The sequence below is a fragment of the Kryptolebias marmoratus genome, linkage group LG4 (genome assembly GCF_001649575.2).
Source record: "Kryptolebias marmoratus isolate JLee-2015 linkage group LG4, ASM164957v2, whole genome shotgun sequence".
NCBI lineage: Eukaryota > Metazoa > Chordata > Actinopteri > Cyprinodontiformes > Rivulidae > Kryptolebias > Kryptolebias marmoratus.
Window position 1 is genome coordinate 9,925,402 of NC_051433.1, and position 18,487 is coordinate 9,943,888.

At 37.4% G+C, this 18,487-nt stretch overlaps 1 protein-coding gene across 3 annotated transcripts in view; it reads left to right on the forward strand.

The window, feature by feature from the left end:
* The first annotated feature begins 3,603 nt into the window (after positions 1 to 3,603).
* Positions 3,604 to 18,487, forward strand: part of atg7 (ATG7 autophagy related 7 homolog (S. cerevisiae)) — a 59,360-nt gene continuing 44,476 nt past the window's right edge. Inside the window, exons 1-13 of one of the 3 annotated variants that reach the window (XM_017408552.3) lie at positions 3,604 to 3,760; positions 6,421 to 6,620; positions 6,752 to 6,806; positions 8,543 to 8,660; positions 8,819 to 8,896; positions 9,003 to 9,119; positions 10,541 to 10,687; positions 10,954 to 11,042; positions 12,764 to 12,885; positions 13,770 to 13,860; positions 13,953 to 14,097; positions 14,269 to 14,427; positions 18,048 to 18,242. In XM_017408552.3, coding sequence (XP_017264041.1) covers positions 6,449 to 6,620; positions 6,752 to 6,806; positions 8,543 to 8,660; positions 8,819 to 8,896; positions 9,003 to 9,119; positions 10,541 to 10,687; positions 10,954 to 11,042; positions 12,764 to 12,885; positions 13,770 to 13,860; positions 13,953 to 14,097; positions 14,269 to 14,427; positions 18,048 to 18,242 — 1,488 coding nt within the window. In that variant the 5' untranslated portion in view covers positions 3,604 to 3,760; positions 6,421 to 6,448. The other 2 variants (XM_017408553.3, XM_037975364.1) reach the window with 2 other exon arrangements.

Below are 18,487 nucleotides of genomic sequence, written 5' to 3' on the forward strand. Positions count from 1 at the left end.
AATCATCAAAATTAAATGAAATAAACATTTGAAATATATGAGTTTGTATGTAATGTATGAATATAATATACAAGTTTCACTTTTTAAATGGAATTACTGAAATCAATCTACTTTTTCATGATATTCTAATTTTATGACCAGCACCTGTACTGTGTATATTCTCTTAGACTCAGTTACGTTTACAAGACGAAAACATCCCTAGCTGACACTGAGGTACTCTTGTTAAATGTCAGAGAACTTAGCGTTTGTTTAAACTAATTTTCAAAGTTATAAATATAAACTTTAAACCAAGTTAGGTCTGCAAGTTTACTTGATGAAAACAAACAGCATCTAATCAGATTAAATAGAGCCAGTTCACAACAACAGCCATCTCAGGGCTCCGTACAAAAAACAAATCTGAATCTTAAATCCAATTCAGATCCAGCTTTAAACAGAATTACCGTCAATTCCTATTGAAGGAATTCAATTTCTATTATAATACAACACATTCACATTCAGTACATTATGAAATGCCAGTTAGTAAAAGTTTTCTGTCTAAGAACGCCAACAGATTATGCCAAATTCTTCTCAGAGGATCTGCTATTGCCAAGTTTCCATCTAACTCAGCGGAAGATCCAGTCCTAATCGTGTATTTGGGGTTTCCTACAGAACTTTATGATGTGATTAATATGCAATATTTCTTGTATTTTGTCTCTGAGGTTAGCTTGGTTGGTTTTACAATGGCCCGAACAATGAGGATACTGTTAAGAAATGTCTAATTTTTATCTGCTGATGGTTGCATTTCAGCTGTGAAAATTCTCAAACAGAACTGAGTGTGACTGAAAAGAAGATAGATAGATAAATAAACGTATTGACCTGCTGTGAATCCAGTTTATCTAGAGTTTTTGGGGTTTCTGTTCCCCCGATCCTTTATTAAACTGCTAATCCTGTTCTTTGTCTAAAGCCTCGATTTAGATTGCAGAGTTTATTCCCATAATTTGTTTAATCAGAATATAAAAAAAAGAAGGATTAATTCTGCGATTGGAAAAAGACAGAATGCTGTGGAGCCCAAAGCGTGCAGCACGTTAAACATGCACCTGCTGTATGTGAAACTTTAAAAAAAGAGCAGCGTGAGAAACGTAGGCTCTCACACTAAGCTAAAATAAAACTTGAGCACACAGATATCGAGCCCTCAAATAAAAATCATAAAGAAGTATCATGCTGCTAAATGCTGACATTTAAACCTTGTTTTATAAAAGCCACATATAAAGGTGACAGATGTACTGCAGTGTGACGTTGTCTGTGATAATTTAATTGTTTTGTGGCTGTTTGTGGAAATACTAAATCATAGTGTTTGTTTGACATATTCCATGTCTTCCAGTAAATAAAAAACACTTCTCTTTTTAAAAGTGCTCATCTGAATTTTCACATTAGGTTACTATTCGTTAGTTTTAGGTTGAGTTTGAATTTACACGTCTGTATGGAATAAAATGTCTTGATTATTACTTGATATATTCACAAGTACAACATCCTGACAGTAACCCAAATAAGATCTTAATTTAAATACAAAACTATGATGTAAACAGCCTTTTCTGATAACCTTTAATCTGTTTCAAGTCATTTTCAGACTAAGTATTAATTAAATTAGGCTTTACAGAATATGCTACTTATGGTTTAGTAATCTAGATGCTTACCTGTAACGACACACATCGTTCAGGTTTTTATGGGGTTTTATGAGATGTACTGACTGATTATAAAAAAGGAAATAAATAAAAAAGAAGACAGACTGGATGAGTTTCTTGTTTTCACATCATAGTGAATTTGTCCACAGCCTAGTGGCTAAAATGCACCAGGCTGTCATAAAATTGCAATAATTTATTTTTTTAAAAAACAGATATTTTCCTCATAGGTACATTCTTATTGACTAAATAATAAAAAAGCTCAACAAAATCAGTTTTTCATAGCTCAAAGTTTGATGCAAAAATGTAAGCTGATAGTATTTCTGAAAGCTCTGATCTTATTTCTGACATTTAGTGATTCAGCTCTTCCTGGCATGATCAGCAACATGGTGTTAATGTTAGTTTCTCTGGACTCAGTAAATGAAAATCTCATAAATTAAATAGTTTGCTTCGTTTGGGAAGAGACTGCACTGATAAAATTAACAGGGATCCTGCTGATTACATCAATAAATTTTCTAATTCTCAGCTGCTTTCAAAAGAAATTCTAACACTATCTGTCAAATGAGTAACTACATGACCACTCATACAAACCCCTATAGATGAATATAATTGTTTTCTGTGATGTAGATGGTTACAATGGACACATTTTTCAGGCATTAGATCAGAGTTTTGTTTCTTTAAACATCATGTGAGCACCAATGAGATTTTTGCTGCCTTCGGGAGTCACAGAACCTGAGTTTTCTTGTTCTCCGGCCTGGAATTTGTTTTTGTTTGTTTGGGGCAAAGAGCTGAAATATCGAACAATTTCAATCCAATTTTCAGCATTTGGGACAGTAAACAGCCTTCTACTCTGAGCAGAGGGCATTTTCTCTGCCAAACAAACACAAATCAGTGCAGATTTCAGCCCTTCTGTGGTAATGCTGGACATAAACCTGTTTACTAAGATGAGGAAAAAAATCTAATTTGTGCTCCATGTTTTGAGGGACAAAGATGTTTTACATTTTTGGAATTTGAAGCAAACACTGCACCGATGAAGGGGAATGTAATTTGTACCAGTTATTAAACAAACTATGCTCTGTAATTTGAAAACAAGAGCATATATTTGATGCAAACGCTACTGTTTGAGTAATGTTTTAATTAAAATAATCGGGAATATTGCAATGCTTGTACACACTGCCAGTGGTCAGTGAGTCCACGCCGTCACCTTTAGTACAAAATCTGTTTGCTTTTAATACTAGGGCTCCTGAAGGCCACAGTATTACAGTACTTACAAAACCAATGCATACATAAATTGCTCAGTATTTTGGAAAATAAAAAATAACTCAAGTTAATACAGTACTTTTGGAGCTCAAAAGCAACTCAAAAGTGCATTATTAAGAATATAGCAAATGCACCTGTGCATGCAGTATATATTATGCCAAATGAGTCAAATAGGACGTTGTGCTTCTCTAAGTCTTATGTTTTAATCTAACTATTTCTATGATCAAGTCAAGTTAAAGATTACCTCTAAATTGCATTTAAAAACAACCCGTTGAACAAAATGCTGCACAAAGCATGACACAGACAATTAACAAACACTGTACAGCAAGATTAAGTAGAAAAAAAACCCCAACTAAAACTATAAATAGGCATTTAGAAGAATCAGGCTCAAAGAAGTGATTTTTAATTGATCAGTAATATGGGCAGCTGTAATTTGCAAAAGCAGGTTCTTCCACTGATTTGGGGACCAACACAGAATGGCTCCTTTGTTTCTTGTTTTTGAAATACCCAAGATCAATTAATTTTAAAGACTTCGGAGCTTTAGCTGGACTGCGAAGGTGCAAAAGTTCAGAAAGCCGATGTAAGGAGGCCAGTGTTTATATATTTATAGCATTTTCCTTCTACCTCAGAGCGAAGAAATGTGCGTTTTTTCGTGAAGCATTCATTTAAGACGGTCCCTCCCTGTTAAGCTCTGTGTTTATGGTTTTGACTTTCCGGTTATGATACAGGCAGAGGAAAAAAAAAGCTTGCACGCCCTGTCCTGTATTTCAAGAGTAGTAGAGGAGAGGACCTGTTTCACCACTGTTGTATTACGTGTGAGATTTCACCTGCTGAAACTGATGGTAAGGTTGTATAAAATACTGGCTTGCACCAGCAGGAAGTCTTTGGCGGATTCGTCTGTCCGCCCCCGAAATGAAAAGAAGCGGCACGTATAGGTTTTTGTCGGTATTCTCCTGCCTCGTCGTTTGCGTGTTTTTGTTTCTGTTTTGGTTCTTCGTGTTTTACTCAATGGTTTACGCACCGTAAGGCTCGAAAAGCAGCCCCAGCAGCTAAGCTAAGCTAAGCATAACAGCGGGCTATTTACCCATACTGCACCGCTTTATTGACAAGCGCCGCGATCACATGACCAACCAAACCCGGAAGTCACTGCTGAGGGTAAGTGCACAAAGCCTGTAAGAGTTTGACAAATAAAAATGTGATTCAGTCGGGGATAAAACTCACCAGAAATAATTAGTTTGGACTGTCGGTGTGTTTCGTCTTGAGGTTTATCTTCTTTAAGACTAATTTTGGTTGTTGTTGTGTATTTTGAAACGTTTTAAGGGGTTAAGGTGTTGCTTCCCTGTCACTGCAGAATTAATAAGTTGTTCCTTAAAAGGAAAAAAAAAATACAAAATCGAAACAAAAATTTAATTGTTGATTAAAAAATATGAATCCTAAAATAACAGTTTATCATGCTTCAGTGACCATTGTCAATATGGGCCATTTATTAACATCTTTACTGGTCAAATTACATTCAAACTAGTCTGTGTGAATAGCAGAATTATTAATACAACAATTTCATGTTTTTCACTTTAGTATTTTTTTTTAATTACACGACTTGTTTGTTGGAGACTTTCTAATAAACTAAATCCATTGGTATGCTAGATTTATTTACATTTATTAAGTTAAAGTGGCTGTAACAGCGGAAATGCTGTATTAATTTCAGCTTTAATTTTATAACAATCTAGTTTAAATGTAACATTATGATCTCCAGAACCAGGTCATTGTGAAACCCACTAGGCTTGACTTGTGAACCGTTAAGAGTCAATAAATAGAAAAGAACATTTCCATAGGGGGTAACATTGTGATATGTTCGTGCTGCCTTGTTATAGTTGCTTGAAAGATAGACCTAAGAAGCAGCTGTAGGAATAAATTGAGATTTTTAGTTGATAACAGTGTTTCCGAAGTTTATATTTTGTTGTTGAAAAAGGGAGATGTGGCATACCTGTGTGTTAAACAATAAGGACAGGGAGTTCTTGAATGTGTTACTGTGTTACTGTCACAGAAGAGGTCATATGACAGGATGGCTTTCTGGGAAGTGAAGCAATAAGTGTGTTGTTGATGCTGGAACACAGTTTGCACGATGTGTGCATCTTTTGTGTTAGAGGACGCTCGAACACTTTAGCACTGTGGTTTATGGGGTGAGTTTTTACAAATTAGTCTTTTTTTTCCCCATAGTTGCTGTTGCTGATATATGAGGAGTTTAATTTAGGCAGTTCCTAAACAGTTTTGTGTGAGACACATGGCTGTACATCTGAGAGGAAACTGTGACTGTTGGGAAGTGCCGTTGCCACGTGGGTGGGGTGTTGTGATTGTTCTGCAAAAAGGCTTTTGTTTTGTCATTGCATGTAGTGCTGATATGTTTAGTGCAGGTTGCAAGTGCACCAAGCTGGTCTCATACACTGATGTGGAAACTCAGCAAGCTGCTAGCTGGTCAAAGAGAATCATCACCTTTAGGTGTGAATAACAGTATCTCTGCAGCAGTTCACATACTGACATGTTGTTGTATAAATTAGTTTAAGACTCACAAATCACAGATGTCTTAAGTAATATCTGCAGTGGATAAAAATGCAGTGAGGCACCTGTGCTGAAAAACTCTACCATGTGGTGGAATAACTCTGTATAGGTTTGGTTCAAATATTAAGGTCAGAAATGTTTAAAATGTAAAATTACACAAAAAAGATTTATATATTTTGACTAATTAGTTATTTTGTGCAACTCCTCACAGCTGAATACATGAAGTCAGAAATTACCCTGAGAAATCGTCAGTACATTTCCTCATAAGAAATCCTTGAAGTGTACATAATGTTTTGAGCTCTCAGACTTTTAAATCAGACCTTTTTCTCTTCGAAAAAAAATCTGTCTGGGACAGATTAGAAATTCTCCAGATGTTTCTGTGATTAGGGTTTTCTCAACTGCATTGATTATTCTTTCAACACAAAATAACCAGAATGTGTTTGGAGTAGAGAAGGAAAAAGTCTAGATTTACCTTGAGTTTCTTATTGACGATCCTCAAGAATTTGAAATTTTTATTGATTTAAAAAACTGACAGACTGAATGCGATCACCGTTATGTGTTTCATCAAAGGAAACCATCAGAGGTCATAAGGAGCTAAAAGAAATAATGAGGTGGTTTGGTCAGGATCATCCTCTAATTGTAGGGTTTGTGTCGACGTGTCAGAAAGTGCTTTTGCAGAACAATAAATCACATGCTGTTCGTGATGGGTATATGCTTTCAGTGGCAGCTCTAATAATCATAGTGAATGTGAGTTTGATTGAGTGAATGAAAAGCACGGTTGTAAAGAGCTTTGCCTGCGAACGTCAAAAGACACATGTAATCCGTTTGTAACTTTGATCGTTTAAACCATGTTACTTCCAAAATAGGGTTGTGAACGTGCCTTCACTGCTCTGTGTTGTAACAGAATATTAAGTGTTATGCAACCCACTGCTGCTTCCTTTCACAGTTTGTAGCATTTAATCAGTGAAGTAAGGATGGCATCTGACATCAGCGAAGCGTCATCGTCCACTGCAGACCTCAAGCTGCAGTTCGCCCCCTTCAGCAGCGCTCTGGAGGCAGGATTCTGGCACCAGCTCACTCAGAAGAAGCTCAATGACTACAGACTGGATGAGAGCCCGAAGTGTATCAAAGGGTACTATTACAACGGTGAGTAGTGTGGCCAGATGGTGTCATTATACTTAACAACTGCCAAGTGCAGTTTTTGCACTTGAGTTGATGAATATAGACTTTGCTTACTGAGTTGATTTAAAAGTTTCGTCCACATCTCTATTTGACAGGTGATCCAGTGGGATTGCCAACTCGTTTGACGCTGGAGTTCAGTGCATTTGATGTGTAAGTATGACAAAGTTTACACAAAGTTCCCTCTCATGTATAATGCTGATATTTCTCATTTAAAATGCACAATGGAATATAAGTCTACTAGTATGTAGAACTTAAAATACAAAGTTTTATTTGCTGTTTGACCAGTATAGATCAAATATTGGATGAAATTAATGGCAAATGCACGAGATGGCACATCTAAACAACAAAAACAAAAAAAAAAGAAAAGACTGACATGGATTAATGTTGTTTGCGACAACACAGAACAGAGTTCAAATACACATAGGATGAAGAATAAATAACGTTCAAATTCTACCAATCCCTTTCATTGTCAAATGTGACACACATTTTACACACTGCTATTAACTAAAGAATATTAGTAATACATATTAGGTTAAGAATATATGCAAATATTGTTTCTGGGTAACAAGTAGTAAAAGATATTCCCTTAAAAACAGATGAAATGAACAGAAACAAACAACTTTGTCTCAATAAAAGCTTGACTCAACATGAAAGTGAGACGCACTCATCAGCAGCTCTCACAGACCACCAGCAGAAAATCAGTATGAATGACTGCTGTTGCATACCTTTTGCTAATTTGCATTTTGAGAAGACTGATCATAGACCTCTGCCTCCCTACCAGCAGCAGCTGAAGCCTCTCAGCAGCCATGCCACTCTTTAGGAGGATTTGTGAAAAGTGGGGCAAGCACTGTCTCTTTGCTTTTCTACAGAAGTCACATCAATTTTATGAAATATGGTATTCTTCTTTTTTTGTTCCAGAAATAATTCACTTGAGACCTTAAAGGCACTTTCTGTTTATTAAAAATGGCTCTAAACAACCCATTTGCTTCTTTAAATTTAGATCATTCTTCACACAGATATGAAACTTAAAAACAGGAACAGCTCATGAAATAGAAAAATGAAGTAGATGATCCCTAAGTTTATGCTGAGGAAACTATTGCACATTATGAAAACACGATTCCTGTTTCAAATGGCCTCAAGAGCCAGTAGCAACTGATACTTGCAGCCTTTAAAAGATGTATTTAATTTCTGTGGCGCTTCAGGATAAACCTATTGGAAAGTAACTAACAAAAAGAAAATATGAGAAAATTTAAACTTGTAGTCTTAAATAGAAATGACCAGAAGGCAAAAAACGCTGACAATCTCCTAAATTAGCATAACGTGAGAGGGGGATTAAACGGAAAGGCTGCCCACCTCGACCAAATCTGGGCTGTCACTTTAAGAAACAAAGTTCTTTGCACTCATCTGCACACAACAGCGGATCGAGTGGTGAAGTGAAGATGGAGATGGAGAGAGGAGAGCCTGCAGGTGTTTGAGGAAGCCAGTGTTTAAATCACACTCTGGGAGGCTGGAACAAATCAGCCTTCTGAAACAATCAACACACACAGAAGCACACTGTCACTTTTTCAGGCAATAATTCGTACCTCAAAGCCGTCACAGCGCAGCGGGGTGACACGAGGGAACGAGTGATCACAGCATAAGCACAGACTCATGTTAGTTTATTAAACAAAGGAAGAGCCTGGTGCTGGAAATAGTCCTATTAAAAAGCTGTAATGAATGTTAATATCTCTAAATTAAAGCTGCGAGTACGCTCTGATTCAATATGTAAATACTGTATTAGGTAAATTTGTTTAGTGCTGCCTAAATATTACTGGGTACAGCTGCATTTCTTTGTGCTCAACTGTTTTCTCGAAGCAGTTTCATGCAAACATTTCTTGTGCTGTTAGTGACGGTCCGACCCCCGCTCGCTGCTGTCCAGCTGTCGGCACGTTGTATAACACCAACACACTCGATGCCTTTAAGAACACCGATAAGAAGGCTCTGCTGGAGAAGGAGGCCGCAGAGGTAAAGGACATCCACAAGGCATTCTTACAAACACAAATGCATACTTAGATAGACTATCTGGATCTGTAGAAAAGAGTTAAGAACACTGAAAAGTGGCCATCAAGTTGTGCAATCATATGATTGCGTAACTGTAATTCTTCTTTGGCTTTTATCTGCAGATATGGGATGCTATACAGTCTGGAGCTGCATTAAAGAACCCATCTATCCTTTGCAGGTTTATCCTGCTTACTTTTGCAGTATGTATAAATAATGTCATTTAAGTGTCTTATTTTCACATATATATGACTTTACAAGTGCTTTGTTCTCTTTACCACTTATTAAATCCATCTAAACACTCTGCAGGACCTGAAGAAGTACCATTTCTACTACTGGTTCTGCTTCCCCGCACTTTGTTTCCCGGAGGGGATAAAGGTTGTCCAGGAGCCCGTTGTCTTGGACCAAGTTTTCTCAGCAAAACAGGTTGGCTTTTTAAATTTTAATATTCAGACAAATGAATTTTATATCTCTGATTGTACACTTTAATGTGTTTCTGTAACAAATGACTTTTCATATAAACTGGGAGGTTTTAGGTGTGATTTCACAAGATATTGGAGAGGTGTTCATTATTATTAAAACATCCTCATTGAGGAATTCTGCAAAGTTCTGACAGTCTTTGTAAAATCTAATTTAATGTTTAAATGTGTTGGATGATCTGTCTTGCTTCATATGCTATTAATGGACAATTATCTACCTTAATATCCTCATCACACTTTGTCAAATCTGCATTTCTGTAGTGTATTGAGAGACATGGCTGTAAGAAAATTTTTCCCATATCTGATACTGTAGCACATGCAGCGTGATCTCCAGCAGTGCCAGATTTGCATATTTCAGGATTGACACAGATTTATTCATAAATGTGAACGCAGCAACTTTAAAATGTCACATTTACTTCATTTACACAATCTAATAATGAAACTAGCATTGCAGTGACCCAGCAATAATGTTGCACAATCTCATTCTACATTGTGCAAGCGGTGCCAGTTGCACACAGTGTATCTGTTGCACTGCTGTTGATGTGATAATAAACTTCTGCTCTTTTTTAATATTGATTTTTTTTTTGTAGATGTCCTGGTGTACTTATCATGGTTGCTTGTTATGATGTTCTCTACAGAATGACTAATAGCCGTTGCTGAGACTTATAGGTGTGGTTATATTGGGTAAATGACAATATAACAAGATGTTAATATACAAGGTATAAATCTGGCAGCAGCATCAAGACAACATTGGGACTTACTCACACAACTTCCTTCACAATAAGTGTCTTTAACATATACTGCACACTGAGTGTTGCTCTCAAAATACTCGACATCTGAAACGTAGCTTACGCAACTGCAGTGTGGGCCTCATCTTTATACCCACCTGTGAATGCAACCGATAAGCAGCAGCAAGGTCACAGGTAGGAACAAAATGCTACACCGACGATGAGGCTGAGCAGAGGCTGTGCAGAGACAAATAAAATAAGTTTATAGGGTTTTTTTTTAAATAACGCCATCCACCAAAGGGAGACTGCTGGAGATGGGCGCCTGCTCCCCAAAACCCTGCACGGACCAGCATGTTTCAAGTTTTACAGATGGTGTTTTGAATGGTGTTTATTGAAATTGTAATTTTATATAATTAGACTACTTGGGTTTTGTTTTAATAATTCACGATGGAAACTTTCATCCCGTCGACATGTACATTTAATTAGTTAAATGTGCTCTATGAATTAAACATGTTCTGTGAATTAGTATTGACATTTAGGAAGTGTCTCTTTGGGCTGTTTATTACCAATTATAAAGCACCGGCTGTCCAACAGAGTACCCAGCCTTCTGCTCGACATACAGTGATCACTTCTATTTCAGATCGCAGCCCTGCGGGAGGCGTATGATGGCCTGTGTGTCAGCAGAGGGACTACTGCCGTTCCTTACTTCCTAATGAAATACTCTGATGACGCTGTTCATATGGCTCCGCTTGAGGACTGGGAGGCATTTTTCACTGATACTAAGAAGGTAGTTACATGGAGACGTTTTTATTATTTTCATACAAATTCATTACGTTGTGATTGTATGGTGTTCGTGTGTCTTTGTGCTAAATATAATTACCAGTTTAATTTAAAAAGTGTAATATGTGTGGACTTAATCATTAGAAGACCTTTAGCAAATAACTTCAAATGCAATTTTATGCTGTGGTTTCATTGAATTATCTGTTCTGTTACAGACACAGAAGTGAACACTCATGTGGAAGATAAAACACACCCTGATTTATTTTTTTTCAGGTTACTGTGGGCGTCTACGATCCGTGTACTTTATCTCAACATCCTGGCTGGCCTCTGAGAAATCTCTTGGTCCTCTTGGCTACGCAGTGGTAAATAAAACCTCTGTGAGGTTTTTGAGTCTGTGCAGGAACAGAATTGGGGAAATTCTCTACTTGTGCCGTAATTTTTCCCTGTGAAGCACTGAATTTCACAAGCACACTGGGTTTGATGAATTAATTTGCCAGATTTTCACCTCCGTCTTAGTTTAGTCATGCACTGGAAGACAAGAATTATCTGCCTGACAAATTTCCAGACTGTGACGCGTTGCTTTGTGTCGTTCCAAAAAGACGCACTCCGACTGGAAGAAGAACTTTTTGGCCGCTGGTTACTCATAGATTTCACTGCAATAAAACATCTCTGCTAATTTTCCAAGCTGACTGACTCAAGCTGTTGCGGAAATGGCGAGGGTGTCCGTGAGCCCACACACTCCTTTTAGATAAATAACTTTTACTAAAATATTTACAGAGGAAATTTTTTCCGCGCACCAGTGGGCAGTTGGTGCAAGCTGTTAGTTACATCTTAAAGATAAATCGTGGGACAGAGCACACTCAAATATTTACACAGAGGTCAACAACAGGTGACAGACAATAAAGGTGTTGGTTTTATAATAATTATAATTTTGTGTTCATTATATCAGAAACAGGAAATTTCTTATGACAGAGTTGCTACGATGTAGAGGTTTTTGGTAGAACTTCTTATTGCTGAGGGTTAATGGTGAGCAGAAAAGAATAAAAAAGGAATTTGCCTTTTCTGACATAAGAAACAAGAATAAAATTCAAAAGACTGAAGTTTGGTACATAAAAATGGAAGACTTCAGTTGACTATTAATGATTACTTTGCTCATCTGGAGCACTAAAAAATAGATTTCTGTAACAGTTTTCTGACAGACAGATCAGGTTGATCCTAACAGTGAAAGCCTAAGTTTTAAACAAAGCTTTCACATGATCTTGTAGCGCTCAGAGTGTTTGTTGGGGATGAGTCTGAACGACTAACACAACTAATTTTAGCTCAATATCTATAAAACTGGCTGAGCTTTAGCCATTTTTGCGTTTGCTAAGCTTAATTAATAGTGGCAGCCATCTTGAATCGAGTTGACTCCAAAAGTAAATCAGTTGTAGATGAACATCCAGTGACTGCTTTCATCAAAATCTGTTCAGTGGTTCATGAAATATTTTGCTAACAGACAGACAAAGGATTTTATGGGAGCAGGTGAGAATAAAACTTGCATGGAAGCTTGACACCGTTAAGATAATTGAGGTCCATTTTTGCTTTTTAATTTAATTTATTTTTTTGGTATTTGATCTAGAATTTAGAAAACTTCCCATCCAGACTCATTCAGGAGCTGTGTGTTGACAAAGCCATGGCTCATCAGGATAGAGTTTTCTGTTTTGCCGTGAGCAGCCGTTGTTATGTAATAAAAACCTCATCGGTCCGGAGCGTGACTAAAGTTTTCCTCCGTCTCAAACTCAAACTGTTGAGATCGGATGGACTAGATGAGTGAAAGTGGAATTTAAAAGCAGCTGTGATGTCTCGCTTCATCAGCTGCTTAAAAAGGTTTTTTTTGTTTTTTTTTTGCATGAGTTTGTTTATAGGACCATATTAGGAGAAATGTGACGGTACTTGAGTTCACTCGTCTGATTGAACTTAAGATAATGAACGGCATGTTTTATTTCACTTTTATTAAATGACATTTTAAACCAGTCATATTCGTTCCAAAGTACACCCAGGGTTTAAATTGTTTGCTTTTTTAATGTGTGTGTGTGTGTGTTAGGGGCTCGAAGCTGGACGTAGTGGAAGTGCTCTGCTTTAGGGACAGAACTCTGCAGGGAAGCCGCTCCATTCAGCACAGCCTCGTCTTCCGAGTCAAGCTACCTGAACTTCCCAGCAGCTCAGGTGGGCTTTGCCTCTTTGTTCACCACACACGTATTTGTTTTGATGCATCTGAGCACGTGCACACATTTGGTTTTGCTCAGCTGAATGCGCGTCTGTAAACTTGTGTGACGTGAGCAGAATTTTGGCTCCATTTCCGTTAATCTCCTCTAAGCTTCTCCGACATTGTTTTGTCTGTCGAGTTTGGAATGAAAACAATTTAAATGTTAATAGCAGCATGGGAAAGTAGGCCACTCGGTGATCTGTAGAGTTTAAAATAAGAAGTCTTTTGTTTTTTTCACTCTTTGCTGTCATCAAATCATGGCTTTTAATTAAGCCACGGTGAATGTTTTCAAGCAGTAAAAACTAAATCTGCTTTTCTGTTTATGTAGACATATTTATGTTTGTTTTGAAAAGGATTAACCAATCTAACTTGGCCCATCTTTTAAGATCAGCATGGCCACTATTTAAATTCTGAAAAGAGATTTTAAAATATATACACCATCATGGCACTAATTACATTTCTTATTTTACACATTTATAAAACAAAGACTAAATAAATCAATGTTTTCTTTTCAGTTTGTCCATTTGTTTGCTTTGCACTACAGCATAAAGCTGTATTCGTTCACAGAAACTTGATCAGTATCAGAATTTCATTTCAACTATAATAAGTAATTTAAATGTATAACTTACCTTTGGTTTTAAAGTTTCAATCACTTATTATAGTGCAGAAAATAAAAATATTGCTCATATCTGGAATTCAAAAGTATTATGCATCTACAGGAATTTGCTGTTTTCTGTCCAAATACAATTTGTCCTATCCCCTTTTTTATTGTATAAATGATTGAATTTGCATCTTGAAAATTGTCACTTCAAAGTTCACTCATTTTAAATTTGTTTTATTTTAGTGTGTCCCAAAAGTGTAGGTTGGGAGAAGAACCCAAAGGGAGCCTTGGGTCCCAGGATGGTCAACCTGAGTGAATGTATGGACCCTAAAAGGTGAAATTTCAAGTGAAAGTATCAGAAAGCGTCTTCACCTGGTAAAGATCTGCTGTTGCAGACATTCAGAGCAAATATGCTGTTGTCTGCAGGCTTGCAGAGTCATCCGTCGACCTGAACCTTAAGCTGATGAGATGGAGACTGGTTCCTTCTTTGGACCTGGACAAAGTTGTCAACACAAAGTGTCTTCTTCTGGGTGCTGGGACCCTCGGCTGTAACGTAGCCAGGACTCTCATGGTGAGGAAGAAAATAAAGTAGAATTGCACCAAATTTTTTATTTTGAAACACAGATTTTCTGAAGCATCTGACAAAGAGCTGCTTTGGTCTATGCTCATGTGGGAAAATGGAGGTTAGGTGCCTCGAAATATTGTATTTTAAGGAGTTGGATGTTTGTTCCCTGTGCTCCAGGGATGGGGAGTGAGACGCATCACATTTGTTGACAATGCAAAGATCTCGTACTCCAATCCAGTTCGGCAGCCCCTTTATGAGTTTGAGGACTGCCTTGGAGGAGGAAAATCAAAAGCTTTGGCAGCTGTTGACCGTCTTACCAAAATCTTCCCTGGTGTGGTAAGTTTCATAATAATGTTTTATCTCTGAACTACGATACAAGAGATACAATTATCCGTCTCTAATGGAAGGTCATATATTCTTTTCTTTGTATTCTTTGTCTTTTTAAAAATGCACAATTTATTTTATTCAGTTAAAAATGAAGTAGTTTTATTTAGCATTAAGCTGTTCTGCAAGAGCTTTTGCAGATGCATAACGCCGCACTGATATGACAGTAATGTATTTCTTTGAATGGTCATATCTCAGATGTGGAAGCCAAAATGTGGAGAAAATGAGAAACCGTGCTCTCTGCATATTAATGCTGCTGGTTTCATTACTTTTCTAATTAATGAGCGGGCTCTCTGAGAAAGATATTTTGTTAGATTAGCAAATGAAAACGCAGGCAATCACTCAAAGCAGGGCTCAGATATGGTATTATTGCGCTCGCTCATTATTAATCCACTCGGAATTGCATCGATTGAATGAGTATTTACAATTTCAATTGTGTGTGTACACCGGTGTGCGTTTTAACAACATTTGTGGGTGATGGTCTATTTTATTTTTGTATCATAGTTAGACAAGACTGTTATGTAGTACATTACTGCTGGTTATCTGGTAATTCTTCTGGTTTTCTACAGTGTTAATTGGACGCTCCAGTCTGGTACATTTCGCATCAGCAGGCTGGATCTCCTGTTATTAATCTTCCATTATTTTATGAAAGCAAATGTAGTTAGTAAAGCAAAGCCATAATCTGTTGTGATAAAACGTTTGGGTCGTCTCAGTTTTTGAGTTCAGACTGAATTTTATAACTGATCTGTGACTCTTTTAGTCTGTCTTTTATATCAAAATGTGCATTTTAATTACAACTTTGGTTTTGTTTTAACCAGTAATGAGAGAAAAATGTGACGTGATGTGTTGTAAAATGCACACAAGTCGACGTGCTTATACTGAAGTCTCTTTCAGACCTTCTTTTTTTCTTCCTGGTAGTAAATAGAAAGTATGATATCTAGTTTCACAACTGATGGACGGTTCCGTGCCGTTATTAGAAGTGCAGCTGTATCCGAGTCGTCCCTTTTTGTCGATGTCGGCGTGTCCCTGCTGTTCCTTTATTTCCTGGTTGTTTTTCCACAAACCTAGAAGCATCAGGTGCAGAAAGCACCGAGGTGCAGTAATTGAAGTGAGAGAATGTGGATCAAAAAAGGGGTCGTAATGTTGAAAAGGTCAGCAGATTTCATATTTTGTCTTCGGACAAATCAAGTCACCTGACATTTCCAGGTATCTGCTTGTGTTGGCACCAACTTTTTTTCCAACGTTTTATCTGAGCTGTTTTAAAAGAACAGCTGTGTTGTTGGATCATCATGAAATGTTTGACATGTGGGGAATGTGGACAGTAATGTTTTTGCCTGTTTCTACAAATGTGTGTGTGTGTTTATGTCTTGTCTGTTACCAAAACATCTAATGAGCTTCTACACAGGTTTTATTGAAACTTTCAGGAAATTACCACTTAATGTGCATTTATAGCTAATTAACCTTTAAAGCCAATTAAATTCAAGATAGCTACCACTGCCAACTAACCTTAAAATACACAAAATGGCTATAAATTTGTCAGTTTTACAGATATTTCACTAAAATTTGGTCTGGTTGTAGCTGAGAGTTATTTACAATTTTTATTTCAATTTCTACTCATTGTGCAAATTTTTTATCTTGAACTTTAGCATTAACTTTTAGAGTCAACCCTGTTTTTATGTTAGTAAAATATCTCCTGAGCCAGGGGATGGATTTTAATGAAACTTTCAGAATCCCAGGATTCACCTCTACAATTGATTTCCTTTTGGAGTCAGTACAAGACGCTGGCTTCAGCTAATTGTCATTGGCCAACACAGAAATGTCTGTAACTCAGTTACCTTTACAGATATTGACCTAAAATTTGATGTAGTTGTAGATGAGAGTCATTCACATCATATACTCTGAGCGTGATATGTCATGACATCAACTGAGATCTTGGTTTGACCAAAGTGGTTATAACTCTTTATTTCTCTTCATAAGATGAGCTCAGTCAAGTCTGGCATGAAAGAAGCCGGGCGATATGCATTCCTTCAAGAAACACAAGGCCTTGAATTTGATGAAAGGATTTTCTACAATGGGAGTCTTTCTTGGCTGCAGGTCCTGGATGTTTGTTGTGGTAATTGGAATGTGATTGCCATCCACAGTGTGAACTCACTCCCCTGACTCCTTAGCAACACTTACGTCAAAGTTAAATGTAAATTCAAGACTTGGTTAACAGCTCCCACTCTTGAAGTATGCAGAGTGAAGGCAGCACATCCACTGATTCAGTAAAACGCTACACTTCCTCTTATTAAAATCTCACACTTCATTTTTTTTGCTCTTTTCTGTCCTTCGCTTAAAATTACTCTTGACATTTCCATTTTCCCCACTGCCGCAGATCCAGATCCTGTAGATGGATATCGTAATTCAGCATTTTCCGTGAAGAAGCGGGTGACTGAGACCTGAGTTGGGCAGGTTTTACTCATTTAAAAATTAGATTTTAAGGCAGTATTTTTCCTTTTTCCTCATGTTAGATCCCCATCCACTGTGGTTCATATTTATCACCTGCTGCTGAAGACGAAGGCAGAGGTGCTTAAGTTCATTTGTTGGTACTGTTAGCAAAATATCTCATGAACCACTGAACAGATTTTAATTAAACTCTCAGAAAGTAATAACTGGATGTACATTTACTTTTGATTATCTTTTGAAATCATTAAAGTTTAACATGGGTACCACAGCTATTCAAAATTAGCCAACACAGAAATGGCTACACTCAGTCATTTTTACAGATATTGAGCTATCATTTACAAGGTTTGACCAAACCACCTGTAACGCTGTCTTTTCTCAGCATAAGATGATCTTAGTTTACTCTGGCTTGAAAGGCAACAGGCCAATTGATTTTCTTCACTGAATTCTAGGTCTTGAATTCTTATCATGTTTGTAGAAACATCAGCCAACAGCAGGAAAACAGCACAACTGAATTCGGTTCAAGATTTTCATTTTTATTTCCGGTATTTGAACCAGACTACACAGAAGGATTCAACAAGAGCTGAAACTGCTGCAGCCTGAGCCGTCATTTTGGCCAAGTCAAGGACTTTCTTACACCTATAAATTCATGAATTTTGGTTGCTCTCTTTTTTTTTTTTTTACCACATGACAGAATTAATTGGAAAAGGCGGCTGGGCCTGACAAGAGTGAACGTTCACAGAGTACAGAACTGTTGTCCTCGCTGTTTTTGTATTGTTACATTGTTTGCTAATACATATGCATACATTTTAGGCAGAATAACCACTCTCTATTCCAGCTAAAAATAATAGATCAATATTTATGCAAGGCAAGGGCACATTGCAGCTCAGCCAAGGAGAACAATATTATGTTTACATCCAGTCAAGCTGTCAAGAGTATTCACTGAAGCCTACATTGTTGGAGGCCCAAACCTAATAGGGTCACTGAATATAAATGCTGTATTTCCACAGAATACTTACTCTTTAATGTTGGTTATCAAGAACTTGAGCTCAATTTCAATTTCTTGTTATTCTTTGCCTCAGTAACATTGCCTCTCTCTCTCTCTTTCCCCTTTTTTCCTTTCCTTACAGAACGCAGAAGGTTTTAATATGAGCATCCCGATGCCTGGCCACCCAGTCAATTTCTCCCAGGCTACTCTTTCCCAAGCCCAGAAGGACGTGGAGCAGCTGGAGAAGCTCATTTCAGAGCACGATGTGGTGTTTCTATTAATGGATACAAGGGAGAGCCGCTGGCTGCCTACGGTGATCGCTGCCAGCAAGAGAAAGGTAGGAAGGATCGGCCCAACGTGTGCTGGGAGCAAACACCAGTGGAGCTGGGGAGCCATTAAAGTTCCACTTTTGATCTTTCACATACAAACAATGACTGGCATAATGACATGCAATGTAAAAAGGGGACACCTGCAGTGAAGCATGCCCAGTAAATTATCCTAATGCTTTATGAACCTTTTTTAGCCACTTTTCGCTCATTAGTTGGTATTGTCCATAAGCCGGGCGCCACACTTTCACAGCTC